General features: G+C 40.1%; 1 protein-coding gene across 4 annotated transcripts in view; it reads right to left on the reverse strand.

Annotated features, from left to right (window-relative positions):
• The window catches only part of LOC140741313 (F-box/LRR-repeat protein 20), a 166,171-nt gene that overhangs the window by 35,998 nt on the left and 114,481 nt on the right, over positions 1-15,692 (reverse strand). For all 4 annotated transcript variants that reach the window (XM_073071389.1, XM_073071391.1, XM_073071390.1 and 1 more), the window contains 3 exons: positions 15,370-15,464; positions 3,844-3,912; positions 249-344 (listed from right to left, as the gene is read on the reverse strand). In XM_073071389.1, coding sequence (XP_072927490.1) covers positions 249-344; positions 3,844-3,912; positions 15,370-15,464 — 260 coding nt within the window. The remainder of the gene's footprint in view (positions 1-248; positions 345-3,843; positions 3,913-15,369; positions 15,465-15,692) is intronic.

The raw sequence follows: 15,692 nt of genomic DNA on the forward strand, positions 1-15,692 counted from the left end.
CTGTTAAATTACTTCTCTTCAGAATAGTTTATCCACTTCACACTAGTACTTTCATTATCCAAATACCATCAGATTATTCAACTGATTACTATTCATTAACTCAGTGGAATGTCTAACTTTGCATTAATTTACTGATTGGCAATGCAAAATGCAAGTACAAACATGGAATTAAAAATCACAACCACTTGAAAATGTTTAATAAAACGAAAATGACCCTGATAACAAAACGGTCTATCATCGAAACTCACCTCAGAGCCTTCAAAGAAAGATTTGTGATAGATGTGCATGAAGCTAAGTCTAAACTTCTTAGCTTGGAACAAAATTTACTGAGACTAGTACAGGTTCTGTAAAACAAGAACAGAAAAAGTGATGAAGAATCCATTTTAACTGTTCAATGTCAATTTTCGCACAAGACTGTCAAAAGGATTACATCCTCCTCTGTTCACTGCTGCTGAGTATTTCAATTGTTTTCTGCTTTTGTCCCTTTTCTCCAATAATAGCAACAACACACTGGGGGGAAAAAAAATCATTGCACAGTTTTGCCTGACTGAAAAATTTACTAAAACTTCACTTGTCAATATAAATTAATACACTGTTTGAAGTGCAAGGTCATTGGAAGGAAAATAAACTTTTTTGCAGTTTTGTTTAGAAGAGTGATCGTAACAGACAACCAGGGTTAGGCAATATGCAGCATCAAAATGCCACGGGGAATAAAATTAACATCACTTAACCACAACTACATTTAATTCAGCATTTTTAGCATAGCAGGCAATTTCCAATGTGAATACTAATTTATCACAATGGCAGCATGGGACGAGATAACTAGTTTGCAAACAAAAAGACCTCTCTACATTATTTAAGGATGCAAGACTGAAAACAGTAACTACAGGCTTGTAATTGCAGATTTGACATCTCGAGGTGGGAGATTACAAGAATCAGTCATTAGAAACAGATGTCTAAGCATTTGGACACATTTGAACTGATTAAAGTCCGGTCTCTGATTGCTAAGTAAAAAGAAAATCAATTAAATCAGTCTGACATGTGGTAAATGGCAGTGTCGATAGACATTGTCATATGACTTCTAGAAGTACATTCCAACAAAGTTCATTAGACTTTAATTGAAACCTCTCTGAATGTCTAGGCTGTTTCAGCCTATATGTGTCCTAGCCCCTCTCATCATCTTCTGTTGGACATGATGGAAACTGCTGTCTGCTCCTTTCTTGGTTTTGTTGCACAGCTCTTCCCCACCCAGAAATTTGTGATTCAAAGGTAGTTGCTAGTCAGGTTGAAGCATGCCATGCAGTAGAGATTTAAGATGAGAGGTGAAAGATCTAAAATGAACTTGAGGGGCAACTTCTTCACACACATATGGAACAAACTACAAGAGGAAGTGGTTGAGGCAAGTACAAAAATACCATTTAGAGTCAGAGTTACTCAGCAGGAAAAAAGGCCCTTCAGCCCAACTGATCTAAGCCAAGCAAGATGTCCTATCCAAGCTAGTCCCATTTACTTGTATTTGGCCCACATCTTTTATACCTTTCCAATCCATGCAATGTTCCATCTGTATTGTAAAACTTGTTATTGTATCTGCCTCAGCCACTTCCTTCAGCAGCTCATTCCACATACAGTACATACCACCTTTTGTTTAAAAAAGGTTGCCCCTCAAGTTCCTATTAAACCTCTCCCCTCTCACATTAAACCTATGACCTCTAGTTCTCATTTCCTCAACCCTGGGAAAAAGAATGAATCCATTCAGCTTATGCCCCTCATGATTTTATACACCTGTATAAGATCACGTCTCAATGTCCTACACACTAAAGAATAATGTGCTAGCTAGTCTACTTCTCCCTATGACTCAGTCTCTTAAGTTTTGGCAACACCCTTGTCAATCTTTTCTGCACTCTTTCCAGTTTAATAACACCTTTCCTATAGCAGGACAACCAAACCTGAATATAATACCCCAAGTGCAGCCTCACTAGCTTCCTGTACAACCACACCATGACCTCCCAACTTTTATACTCAATGCCTTGACTTATGAAGGCCAGTGTGCCAGAAGCTTCCTTCACTACCATCTACCTGTGACTCCACTATCACTGAATCATGTACTTGTACGTTAAGATCTCTCTGTTCTACAACGCTCCCCAGAGCCCAGCTATTCATTGTGAAAGTCTGACCTGGATTTCTTTCCAAACTTCAACACCTCACATTTATCTGAATTAAACTCCATTCCTCTCCTACCTACTAAACTGATCAAGATTCCCCTGTAATGTTTGATAACTTTCTCCTTTTTCCAATATACTACCTTCTTTAGTGTAATTTGCAAACTTACTAACCATGCTTTGTGCATTCTTATCCAAATCATTAGTATAAATGGCAAGTAACAACAGGCCCAGCACTGACACTAGTCACAGGCCTCCAGTCCGAGAAACAACCTTTCACCATCGCCCTCTACTTCAAGTCTTTTCTACTATCAAGCCAATTGCATATCCAATTTGTTAGCTTTCCCCGGATTCTATCTAATCTAATCTTCTGGAGCAGCCTACCACTTAAAAGACATTAGGACAGATACGTGGATTGGAAAGGTTTAGAGCAGGATTTCTCAACCTGGGGTCCACTGACCCCTCGGTTAATGGTTGGGGTCCATGGCATAAAGAAGATTGGGAACCCCTGGCTTAGAGGGATATGGGCCAAATGCAAGCAATAGATGGAAGCTTAGATGGACATCTAGAAGGCATGAACAAGTTGGGCTGAAGGACCCACTTCTGTGCTGTATGATTATTCACTGGCTTAGTGTGGATACCACTGTGACCTTAGCAATGACATCACCTTTTTATTGCTAAAGGAGCATGGAGGAAGAAGTTCGTATAGATTTCTTTGCACTCTATGAACCCACTGTAGACAGGTAACACCAGGTTCCTGGCACTGCCAAGCATCTTTTTTTAAAAATATGATTTAGGGAGCATACATACACATGAATGATTGGACTGCAGGATCAACAGCACCAGTAGACTGAGGAGCAGATGAAAGTATACAGTTAAACTAAAGTATTTTTTTAAATTAAGTATTTGTTCAGGATAAGTGCTTTTAAGGAAAGGGCATTTGCTAACAGCAGCTTCATACGCTATGAAATAGATGTCATTGTAATTTTAGTATGCAGTATATTATGGCTAGAACAGGAGAATGGGATTGAGGAGAAAAATAAATCAACCATGATGGAACAGTGGAGCAGACTTGATTGGCCAAATAGCCTAATTCTGCTACTATGTCTAATGGTGTTATTGACTTATACAACACTGTAAATAGCTGAATTTTTCACCATTTTACTTATTTCTTAAGATCATATTGGAGAAAGCAGCAAATGTCTGAGTAGGACAAGGAAATTACCAACAGTAACTTTTGGATTCCATGGAGTACCTCAGAAGTTTGTATTAATTATGGTTTTGTCTAAAGTATTGCAACTATAAAACCCAAGCTACAAGGACAACTATTTGTGGAGGCAATGCTAAAAACAATGTATTTTTGGTAACAATAGAAACTAGCTTGTAATTCACTGTGTTCATGAATTCATGATCCAGAGTTTTTACAGTAACTTGCCAGAAATTCACACCTCATCAGTTATATTGGTAGACACTGGATTTGGAAAACAAACATAAAAAGCTGCCTTTTTGAAAGTTAGCAGCACATCATTGCATCAAAGGAAGTAGGTTATTTACTGATAGGTACATCATTTCTACTACTCTTTCCAGCTTTGGTCACAGCTTGCACTGTAACCTTTACCATTCATCCAGGCCCACATTAGAAAACAAAGGCTACAAGCTTGTTATTGTAAAATGCTTTACTCACGCATCTGTGATTTTTGTGCATCCATTCAGATTTAACTGTTCGATATTCCTGCAATTCTGAGCAAAGGTTCTGGAACAATAAAATAGAGATGTTACAAAGTGTACTTGCACTTTAAATGTATTGCAAAGTTAGAAACAAAAACTTTCCACCAAATAGATTACACTAGCATTGAATCACTACCACGCTCTGTCCTGAAAAACAATGGCATGCATTCACATAAGTACTATCATATACAATACAATGACCTGTCTGGAATCTTTCACATTTTCACCTTAGAACAAGACTGCACCTGAAAGCTACACTTCTAGTTTCATTTGGTGGCTCTGAAAGCAACTAAGAAATAGAAGTAGAGGTAGTTTGCAAAGACTTGGTATGTCATCTAAAACTCTGACAAACTTCTATAGATGCATAGTGGAGAGTATACTGACTGGTTACCTCATCGCCTGGTTTGGAAATACTAAAGCCTGTGAACAGAAAAACCAACAAACAGTTGTGGATAAGCCCACACCATCACAGGTAAAGTCCTCCACACCATTGAGCACATTTACAAAGAATGCTGTCGCAGGAAAGCAACATCCATCATCAAGGACCCCTACCATACAGACCATGCTGTTCTCATGCTGCTGCCATCAGGAAGGAGGTACAGGAGCTTTAGGTCCCACACCACCAGGTTCAGGAACAGCTATTGCCCCTCAACAATCAGGCTCCTAAAACAGAGAGGGTAACTTCACTTGCCCAACACTGAACTGATTCCACAACATATGGACTCATTTTCAAGGACTCTTTAACTCATATTCTCGGTATTTATTACTTGTTTATTTATTAGTATTAGTTTTTCTTTCTGCATTTGCACAATGTTGTCTTTTGCACACCTTTGTGTGCAGTTTGACTGTGAATGCCCTCAAGAAAATAAATCTCAAGGAAGTATACAGTGACATACATGTACTTTGATAATTAAATTTACTTTGAACTTTGAAATTGACCACTTGGTCCCTCATTGAGCAGCAGAGCAGATAAAATCACAGATGACATTTGCTCTCAGTGCTATATGGCTTGATGATCGCCATATACACCGATTTCCTTAACATCAAAATCTATGCTGAGTGACACGGAAAGAGAATTTCAAAGATTCATCACGTGCTGGACAAAGGAATTACTCTTTGTTAAACAACTGACCTTTTTTTAAAAAAAAATAATCCTTTAATTCTAGACATCCTAGCCAAAGAAAACAAATCTGTATCTGCTTTGTCAAAACCCATTAGAATTTTATACATTTCACCAAGATACTTTGCATTTTTTCCCAATTTAAGAGCATAGCAGCAGTATGTCTAATCCCGTCATATGACAAACCCATCATCCCCTAATGCAGAGACCAAGCCTCCATATTACCCCTAATGCAGAGACCAAGCTGGCATAAAATTCTAGATGTCTCAATAGACCCCGATATAATCGAATAGGGCATAGAGCCTTAGAGCACTACCGCATGGGAAAAGGCCCTTCAGCCCATCTAGTCTGTGCCAATTATTCTGCCAAATCCCATTGACTGGCACATTGAATATAGCCTTTGATACCCTCCCATGCACATACTTATCCAAACTTCTCTTAAATGTTGAAATCGAACCCATATTCACTTCTGCCGACAGCTCATTTCACAATCTCACCACCCTCTGAGTAAAGAAGTTCTCCCTCATGTTTCCCTTTCTACCCAACTCCCGATATTCCTTCTTCAGGACCTCCTCCATTTTCTTGTCTATGTCGCCTGTACCAATACGAATGCTGTTTAATTTCTCTTCCAGTTCTTTAATCCATAATATAACTTCTCTAATCTCTGTCTGCACAGACCTAATCCTTCAGCTACTTCTTTCCTTTCTAAATACTTGTAGAATCTCAGGACCTGTTTTACATTTTTCCCAGATTCTCATTCTGTTCTCCTAATCCTTATCAATGTCTTGGACTCTACTTAATTCTGAAAAACTCCTAAAAGTTCAGTCTTACTCTCTTTCTTGGCAACATTTTCATTTGATCTAATACTATCTTCAACTTCTTCATGGCCACTGCTGGACCACTTTTCCCGGGTTTTAACTTGACCTTAAAATGGGACATATTATTAACTATAAATGAATTCTTCAAATGCTTAATTACTCTCCTACCTTTTGATACTTATCAGATCTACCAAAGCAATTTTATGCTTTATTCAGAATTGAGATTTTAATTTCTTAAACACAAGTCTTTTCAGATTTTGAACATCATCCCTAAAGCTCCAGATCAATTAATCCGCTCATTATGCAACACTGCATTTAAAATATCTAGTACCTTCATTGATTCCCCAATCAACTGATCTACAAAACATTCTACATGAATTCATCCTCTAAATTATTACTTCTAATTTACTTTGTCCTGTCTTATTATAGATTAGAATCTCATTATATTATCCTTGATACGTGCACCTCTAATTTCTCAATCAATTTGCAAGGACATTAATCCAGATAGTTTCAAGTCAATCTTAGTCCAATGGAACAGCTCTCTCTTTCTCAAGGCTTGTCAGCCCAAAGAATTGAAACCCACTTAGAACAAAGAACAGTACATCATGGTACAGGACTTCAGCCCATGATATTATGCTGACCTATATAAAGCTACTCTGTGGTTAATTGACAGTTGAAACTCTTCATCAGGAATGTAAAGAAAGAGAGAAGCCAGCCTTTTATACTGCTGTCCATAGATGCTGCCTGACTTCCTGAGCTCCTCCAGTATTTTGTGTGCCAACCCTATTGATGCTAGACTTACTACAGTGTTCATAATTGGCCTATGGATATATTTTCCCAGTACCAGTACTTTTGAGTCATTGGTCCCCACCATTTACTCCACTACCTTAAATCTTTTAGGCTACTTGCTTTCCACATTACAACACTGCAATTTAAAACTGCAAGGAAAGAGAATTTAACTGTGAAACTAATAATTTATTGAATCAACTGGAGGCCCAGAGGCCTGACCTGGATTTGGAGTTTGGTCTGGTGTGTGTGGGAGGTAGGAAAGGGGCTTGTTTTGCTGCTATTACTTTGTTACTTATTATGTTCTGTTTTGTTGTGACCTGTATTGTTCTGCCGAGATTGTGAGCATCCAACGTTGGTGCCTAAATTTGTGGCAACACTTGTGGGCTGCCCCCAGCACATATTTAAGTTGTGTTGGTTGTTAATGCAAAAGACACATTTCACTGTATGTTTCCATGTAAATGTGATAAATAAATTAATCTGAATCTGAAACCAGCAAGACATCATTTGGACATTTGCCTAGCAGACAACTATGCAAAGCTGCAATAATGAAATAGACAAGGTCTTTCACTAAATCGGAAAATGTATCCATCACAAACATGATCAAGCTGCAAAGATCTTTCACCTTAATGAAAGGAAGAAAATATGTATGGCCAGAAACCAACCTCCTGTTCAATCTAGGGTTAAATATGATCAAGCTGAATGTGTATTGTGGACTGAAAGTAATAATTAGCCCTGACTGGCTGGCTTTCATTTCCCTAATTAAGCAGTATTTTTCTGAATTTACCATGAACAGTTGTTAATATTCTATGATCAAAGTCAGCAGTGGTCTTTGGATCTCTGTTCCATTACAATTACACAGTAATTTCTCATTTCACTACTTTTAATTTTGGCAGATTTATACTTTTTTTTAAAAATCAAGATTGTTGAATTATACTTGTAAATTGTGAGTGATAATGCCAGATGTAAAAATCCTTCTCCCTCAAGAGAGCACTTTTGCTATATGTAGGTTGTGAACTTTAGTCCAAAGTTCAAAGAACACAGCACAGCATTAATCACAGAGTATCAGATGGTTGAAGTATTTTCTATTTCCAATTTTCTTTTGATTTAAATTCTCAAAATGGTTTCTAAATTATGAAGTTACAGAACACCAAATTTATGGAGCTTGTAGATAAAGTACATTGATAAATTCATGCTTCTTGACAAGGCTACTCATCCAAAAGAAATAATTATTTGTTAATACAGTTTCATTGTTCCTGGTTTCGGAAGATCAGTGATATTAGCATCTGGGGTGGGAGAACAGAAAGAGGAGAAAATTGCCTTCCAAAATTCACATTTATCAAGCACATTTAGTAGATCATTAGGAAGCAATCTGAAATTTATCAGGAGGCCAGATGTCAATGGGTCTGCATGTCCAGTGGAGGATGAAGACCTGGGAGGCGGCCTGTCCTGGGGTTGGAGGACATCTGTGTGACTGGGTGGGTAAGTGGTAGGAAGGAAAAAGGCTTCTTTGCTGTTGCTCTGATGAACACTCTAGTCTATGTTGGCACTGAAATGTATGGTGACACTTGCGGACTGTCCTCAGCACATCCTTCGGTTGTGCTGGCGTTAACACAAATGATGCATTTCACTGTATGTTTCCATGTATATGTGTTAAATATTTGAATCTGAATTTAATCAACATTTAGTTAACCTCCCAAACATCAAACAGGACTGCCAGGAATTTCACATCCAAAAATCTCACATCCAATTTCCATGCTGAGCTCACTCCTCTCATCCTTAGAAGGCATCAATGAAGATTAAGTATTACAAGCCTCTCAGTCTGAAGTGGGTCTGACAATCTGAGCCATTTCCCCCAGTCTATTATAGGGCAATTTAAAATTCTAGAATGGATTCACAAATTAAGGTAACTGTTTTATGAATGCAGTATAATGTCCTTTAACCTCCAAGTTCATAAATTTCATCTTGAATCGATGAAGGATGCTTGACAGATGTGGCAGGGCTTGAATGCTATCATTACCTCTTACAAAATTAAATCAAGAGACACAGGTGACAAAGCTTTGCTTCCAGATGAGCTCAATGCTATCTATGCTTATTTTGACTGTCAAAACATTGAGGAATCATCACGAACTCCCACAGCTATCACAAAAAAGCAGCATCCATCATCAGGACCCCCACCACCCAGGTAATGCTCTCCTCTCACTGCTGCTATCAGGAAGGTGGTACAGGAGCCTCAGGACTCACACCACCACCAGGTTCAATAGTTATTACCCCTCAACCATCAGGCACTTGAACCAGAGGAGATAACCTTATTCAACTTCATTTGCTATCACTGAAATGCACTAGATTAAACTAGAACTGCTGGGTGGTGGACACCAAACTGAAGAGACGGAGGAAGAGGTGGTTGGCTCACAGATAGAGAAAGCTTGCAGACAGTGCGAGAGGGAAGATAGGCAGATGATAGAGAAGGGATGCACTCAGACCAATGGTTTGAGATGTGTCTATTTTAATGCAAGAAGCATCATGAACAAAGCGGATTAGTACTTGGAGTTATGATGTTGTGGCTATTACAGAGACTTGGATGGTGCAGGGGCAGGAATGGCTACTTCAAGTGCCAGGCTTAAGATGTTTCAGAAAGTTCAGGAAGGGAGGCAAAAGAGGTGGGGGCGTGGCACTGCTGATCAGAGATCGTGTCACGGCTGCAGAAAAGGAGGAAGTCATGGACGGATTGTCTACTAAGTCTCTGTGGGTGGAAGTAAGAAACAGGAAGGGGGTCAATAACTCTACTGGATTTTTTTAATATATAGACCATCCAATAGTAACAAGGACATTGAGGAGCAGATAGGGAGACAGATTCTGGAAAGGTGTAATAATAACAGGGTGGTCGTGATGGGAGATTTTAATCTCCCAAATATTGGATTGGCAGCTCTCTACAGCGAGGGGGTTCAGATGGGGTGGAGTTTGTTAGGTGTGTTCAGGAAGGTTTCCTGACACAATATGTATATAAGCCTACAAGAGGAGAGGCTGTACGTGATCTGGTATTGGGAAATGAACTTGGTCAGCTGTCAGGTCTCTCAGTAGGAGAGCATTTTGGAGATAGTGATCACAATACTATCTCCTTTACCATAACATTGGAGAGGGATAGGAACAGACAAGTTAGAAAAGCATTTATTTGGAATAAAGGGAAATATGAAGCCATCAGGCAGGAACTTGGAAGCATAAATTGGGAACAGATGCTCTCAGGGAAATGTACAGTAGAAGTGTAGGAAATGTTCAGGGGATATTTACGTGGCGTTCTGCATAGGTAGATACCAGTGGGACAGGGAAATGATGGTGGGGTATAGGAACCATGGTGTACAAAGGCTGTTGAAGATCTAGTCAAGAAGAAAAGCTTACAAAAGGTTTAAAAAATAGGGAATGAAAGAGATCTAGAAAATTATAAGGCTAGCAGGAAGGAGCTCAAGAATGAAATTATGAGAGCCAGAAGGGGCCATGAAATGACCTTAGCGAGCAGAATTAAAGAAAACTCCAAGGCATTCTACAAGTATGTGAAGAGTAAGAGGATAAGACGTGAAAGAATAGGACCAATCAAGTGTGACAATGGAAACGTGTATGGAACTGGAGGAGATAGAAGAGGTACTTAATAAATACTTTGCTTCAGTATTCACTATGGAAAAGGATCTTGGTGATTGTAGGGATGACTTACAGTGGATTGGAAAGCTTGAGCATGTAGACATTAAGAAAGAGAATGTGCTGGAGCTTTTGGAAAACATCAAGTTGGATAAGTCTCTGGGACCGGACAAGATGTATCCTAGGCTGGGAGATGAGGGAGGAGATTGCTGAACCTCTGGCAATGATCTTTGCATCATCAATGGGGACAGTGATTCCGGAGGATTGGAGGGCTGCGGATATTGTTTCCTTATTCAAGAAAGGGAGTAGAGATAGCCCAGGAAATTGTAGACCAGTGAGTCTTACTTCAGTGGTTGGTAAGTTGATGGAGAAGATCCTGAGAGGCAAGATTTATAAACATTTGGAGAGGCATAATATGATTAAAAATAGTCAGCATGGCTTTGCCGAAGGCAGGTCGTGCCTTACGAGCCTGATTGAATTTGAGGATGTGACTAAACATGTTGATGAAGGTAGAGCAGTAGATGCAGTGTATATGGATTTCAGTAAGGCATTTGATAAGGCAACCCATGCAAAGCTTATTGAGAAAGTAAGGAGGCATAGGATGCAAGGGGACCTTACTTTGTGGATCCAGAATTGGCTTGCCCACAGAAGGCAAAGAGTGGCTGTAAACGGGTCACATTCTGCATGGAGGTTGGTGACCAGTGGTGTGCCTCAGGGATCTGTTCTGGGACCCCTTCTCTTTGTGATTTTTATAAATGACCTGGATGAGGAAGTGGAGGGATGGGTTAGTAAATTTGCTAATGACTCAAAGGTTGGGGGTGTTGTGGATAGTGCGGAGGGCTATCAGAGGTTACAGCGGGACAGTGATAGGATGCAAAACTGGGTGAGAAGTGGCAGATGGAGTTCAACCCAGATAAGTGTGAGGTGGTTCATTTTGGTCGGTCAAGTATGATGACAGAATATAGTACTAATGGTAAAACTCTTGGCAGTGTGGAGGATCAGAGGGATCTTTGGGTCTGAGTCCGAGTCCATAGGACACTCAAAGCTGCTGCGCAGGTTGATTCTGTGGTTAAGAAAGCATACAGTGCATTAGCCTTCATCAATCGTGGGATTGAGTTTAAGAGCCGAGAGGTAATGTTGCAATTATATAGGACCCTGGTCATACCCCACTCGGAGTACTGTGCTCAGTTCTGGTCACCTCACTACAGGATGTGGAAACTATAGAATGGGTGCAGAGGAGATTTACAAGGATGTTGCTTGGATTGGGGAGCATGCCTTTGAGAATAGGTTGAGGAACTTTTCTCTTTGGAACGATGGAGGATGAGAGGTGACCTGATAGAGGTGGACAAGATAATGAGAGTCATTGATCATGTGGATGGTCAGAGGCTTTTCCCAGGGCTGAAATGGCTAACATGAGAGGGCTTGGAAGTCGGTACAGAGGAGATGTCAGGGGTAAGTTTTTTACTCAGAGAGTGGTGAGTGCGTGGAATGGGCTGCCAGCGGCGGTGGTGGAGGTGCATACAATAGGGTCTTTTAAGAGACTCTTGGATAGGTACATGGAGCTTAGAAAAATAGAGGGCTATGGGTAAGCCTACGTGATTTCTAAAGTACGTGTTCAGCACAGCACTGTGGGCTGAAGGGCCTGTATTGTGCTGTAGGTTTTCTATGTTTCTATATACTCACAACCAATGGACTCACTTTCAAACACTCGTCATCTCATGTTCTCCATTTATTGCTAATTTGTTTATTTTTACTTTGTGTTTTTTTCTTTTTGTATTTGTTCAGTTTGTTGTGTTATGTACCCCTAGGGTTCATATTTTCTGTGGACAACCACTTTAAAATGTCGGGAGAATGAGACTGGCTTTTGGACACTGTTTGTGCTGCTAATGAGAGAGAGAGAAGAGGAGGGGTGGAGGCATCTTACACAGATGAGAGACACACACATAATTTAGTATCATGGCTTCTTCACTGATTATTTACCTTTGCTACAAGGACACTCTTTTTTGCTCGTTAACATTCTTGCTGAACAGCAAGGAGTGGCCCAGTTTGATGGACATGGTCAGTTGATGGATGGCTGGTACCCCGGCAGGGGAGATGAAAGACGAGTCTGCTGAGACACAGGCAGACACGCCACAGGACACTGAAAGAACGTTGTGCACCCACGGGAAGGTGGGGGTTTGGAGGATCAATTCGGGGGAATCCATCAGAGGCTCACAGTGTGTGAAGGCAGACCAGTGGGGGCTTGTGTGTGTGTCCATCCTTGCCTGGGTGACAGGCTCACCACTGAAGAACGGTCTGGCCGGGAACAGAGGGGGTCACAGTCGGTGACCACAACAGCACAACAGGACAAAAAGATAACGGAAGGTTTGCCTGCTGCAACTGCTCACCTCTCACTCGCTCTCTCTCTCTCTCCAATGGTACCACAGCAACTACCTCGACTTAAACTGAACTGAACTCTGCATCATCTTAAGACTATTCATTTACCCCTAGACTTAGATAGAGCTTGGTTTTGATTTATATTTCCACACTTCTGTATATATCATTGCTAACCTGTTTTTATATGTATATTTGCATTTTATTGTACTGTATTACTTAGTTTACTAATAAACACTTTTAGTTACAGCACCACCAGACTCCAACGTATTATCCCATTTCTGCTGGTTTGGTAATCCAGTCACGGGGTATGTGACAGTTGTCTTTTCCACCCTGTTGGTGCAGTCTTTCATTGATTCTATTATGGTTATTGGACTTATTGAGTATGCATGCAAGAAGATGAATCTCAAAGTTGTATATGGTGACATATATGTTTGCTTATTATGTGTCATGTCTATAACATGGGCGATCATGGTCTTTCCATGACGACGATTGTTCTTAGCAAATTTTTCTACAGAAGTGGTTTGCCATTCTTGGCGGTATGTTTACAAGACAGGTGACCCAGCCATTATCAATACTCTTCAGAGACTGTCTGCCTAGCATCAGTAATCGCATAACCGGGACTTGAGACATGCACCACATGTCTGTATGACCATCCACCACCTGGTCTCGTGGCTTCACATGACTCTGATCGGGGGTGGGGGGTGGAGAATGGCTATGCAGGCATTATACCTTGCCCAAGGGTGACCTGCAGGCTACTAGAGGGAAGGAATGCCTTACACCTCCTTTGGTAGACGTGAATCTCCACCCCACCACCCAAGGCATGCACTTTGATAACAAATTTACTTTGAACTTTGAAGCTAACTCCGCCTTGCCTGAACATTACCTTCCAATAATCCTTTCCCAGTCACTGAACATCCCTTGGAGTACAATAAAGTCAACAATCAAGAAATGGAAAGAATATGGCACAGCTATAAATCTACCCAGAGCAGGATGTCCTCAAAAACAGAGTGACCATGTAAGAAGGGGACTAGTGAGGGAGGTCTCCAAGACACCTGTGACAACTCTGGAAGAGACTGCACATATAACTGTTGCCTGGGTGCTTCACCAGTCACCCAGTGACAAATGGAAAGCCACTGTTTAAAAAAAAACTCACATGGAATCTCAGCTAGAGTTTGGAGTGGGCATGTGGGAGACCCTGAAGTCAGCTGGAAGAAGATTCTATGGTCTGATGAAATAAAAATTGAGATATTTGGCCATCAGACTAAACATTATGTTTGGTATAAGCCAAACACCACAGATCATCAAAAACACACCATCCCTACTGTGAAGTATGGTGGTGGCTGCATCATGCTGTGGGGATGCTTCAGTGCAATTAATTTAGATCACTTTGTAGCAATCCGTTTCACTTTGACATGAAAGAGTCTTTTTCTGTTTAACAGTGTAATAATAAAGTCAAATTAAATCCACTGTGATTCAATGTTGTAAAACAATAAAACATGTAAACTTCCGGGTGGGGGGGGGGGGGGAAATACTTTTTATAGGTATTGTATTTCTTATTATAATTTATAGTATTTTATATGTATCCTCCTTTACTGTTGCTGCATAGCAACAAATTTCACGACATACTGCACGTCAGCGATAATAAATGTGGTTCAGACCAAGAACATGAAGGCAGAAAATTTGAAGAGCTAAAATCAGGAAGCATAAAGAGGAACGGAAACATATACTTTTAGGCACAAAAATTCATGAGATGCTGGGCAAGTTGCAATTGAAGTGGGTAGATGTTTTTTCTTTGGTAAATGATTAAGTGACAATAAAGGTCTTGATGCACCTTGATTACAAAGTAAAATGGCCCCCTCCTATTACTGAAAGATTGATCCTGCAAGCATGCAGCTCCCTTCATGTAATTGTGTTGCCATGTTCAAAATTCTGAACATTGAGGGGTGATTGATAAGTTAGTTGAAGGAGTCAATTTTAGAAAACCTAGCACATTTATTTTTCAACATAGTCCCCTCCTACATTTACACACTTAGTCCAGCGGTTGTGGAGCATACGGATCTTGGACCTCCAGAAAGTGTCCACAGATGGGTTCGTGGCCTAAGGTAGAAGGAGATGAGTTATACAGCTCTCGTTACATGCACATGCAGCTCAACTCTTTGAGTGATTATGCAGAAAGTTTGAAGTTAATAACTCATCTCCTTCTACCTTAGGCCAAGAATTTATCAATCACCCCGATGAGTTATTAACTCCAAACTTTCTGCATAATCACTCAAAGAGTTGAGCTGCATGTGCATGTAACGAGAGCTGTATAACTCATCTCCTTCTACCTTAGGCCACGAACCCATCTGTGGACACTTTCTGGAGGTCCAAGATCCGTATGCTCCACGACCGCTGGACTAAGTGTGTAAATGTAGGAGGGGACTATGTTGAAAAATAAATGTGCTAGGTTTTCTAAAATTGACTCCTTCTGTCTTAGGCCATAAACTTATCAATCACCCCTCATATTTGTCTGGGAAGCCTCAAAGATCATTAAATGTATTGGAAAAAACAAGTGCTATGTTTGCTGGACAGGCACATCTGGAAAAGAATTCATTCTATCAAACAAATGTACAATAAAAACTAATCCCAATTGTGGTGCATATTCACCTTTACATGTTGCTTGCTTCTTTGGTCTTTCAAAATCTTCCACTGCATCACCGTTCAACAAAGACAGTTGTACACTACTTGTAATAGCTTTAAAGTACAAGTTTACCTTAAAGAGTTGTCTCCCACTCCAAGGCATCCTCGCAAACTAAGCTTCCGTAAAAAGCCGCCACATCTTTTGGAAATATTCTCTACTACTCGGCCCTGTGTAACACAATATAAAAGAATATAGGTGATAAATTAAATAGTTTCAAAACCCAAATGAAAATATTCCATTCCTCAAATCAAAATATGAAAGTGTCAATATTTTAACTGGGCAGTTAATTGTATAAAAATAAGATGAAGACAGATGTAGAAATTTACAGGAATTGAGAAATGCTGGAGTGCCACATAACATTCAGAAAATGAAAAGGTAAGTTAACATTTTGGAGA

This window comes from Hemitrygon akajei, chromosome 18 (genome assembly GCF_048418815.1).
Source record: "Hemitrygon akajei chromosome 18, sHemAka1.3, whole genome shotgun sequence".
Classification (NCBI taxonomy): domain Eukaryota; kingdom Metazoa; phylum Chordata; class Chondrichthyes; order Myliobatiformes; family Dasyatidae; genus Hemitrygon; species Hemitrygon akajei.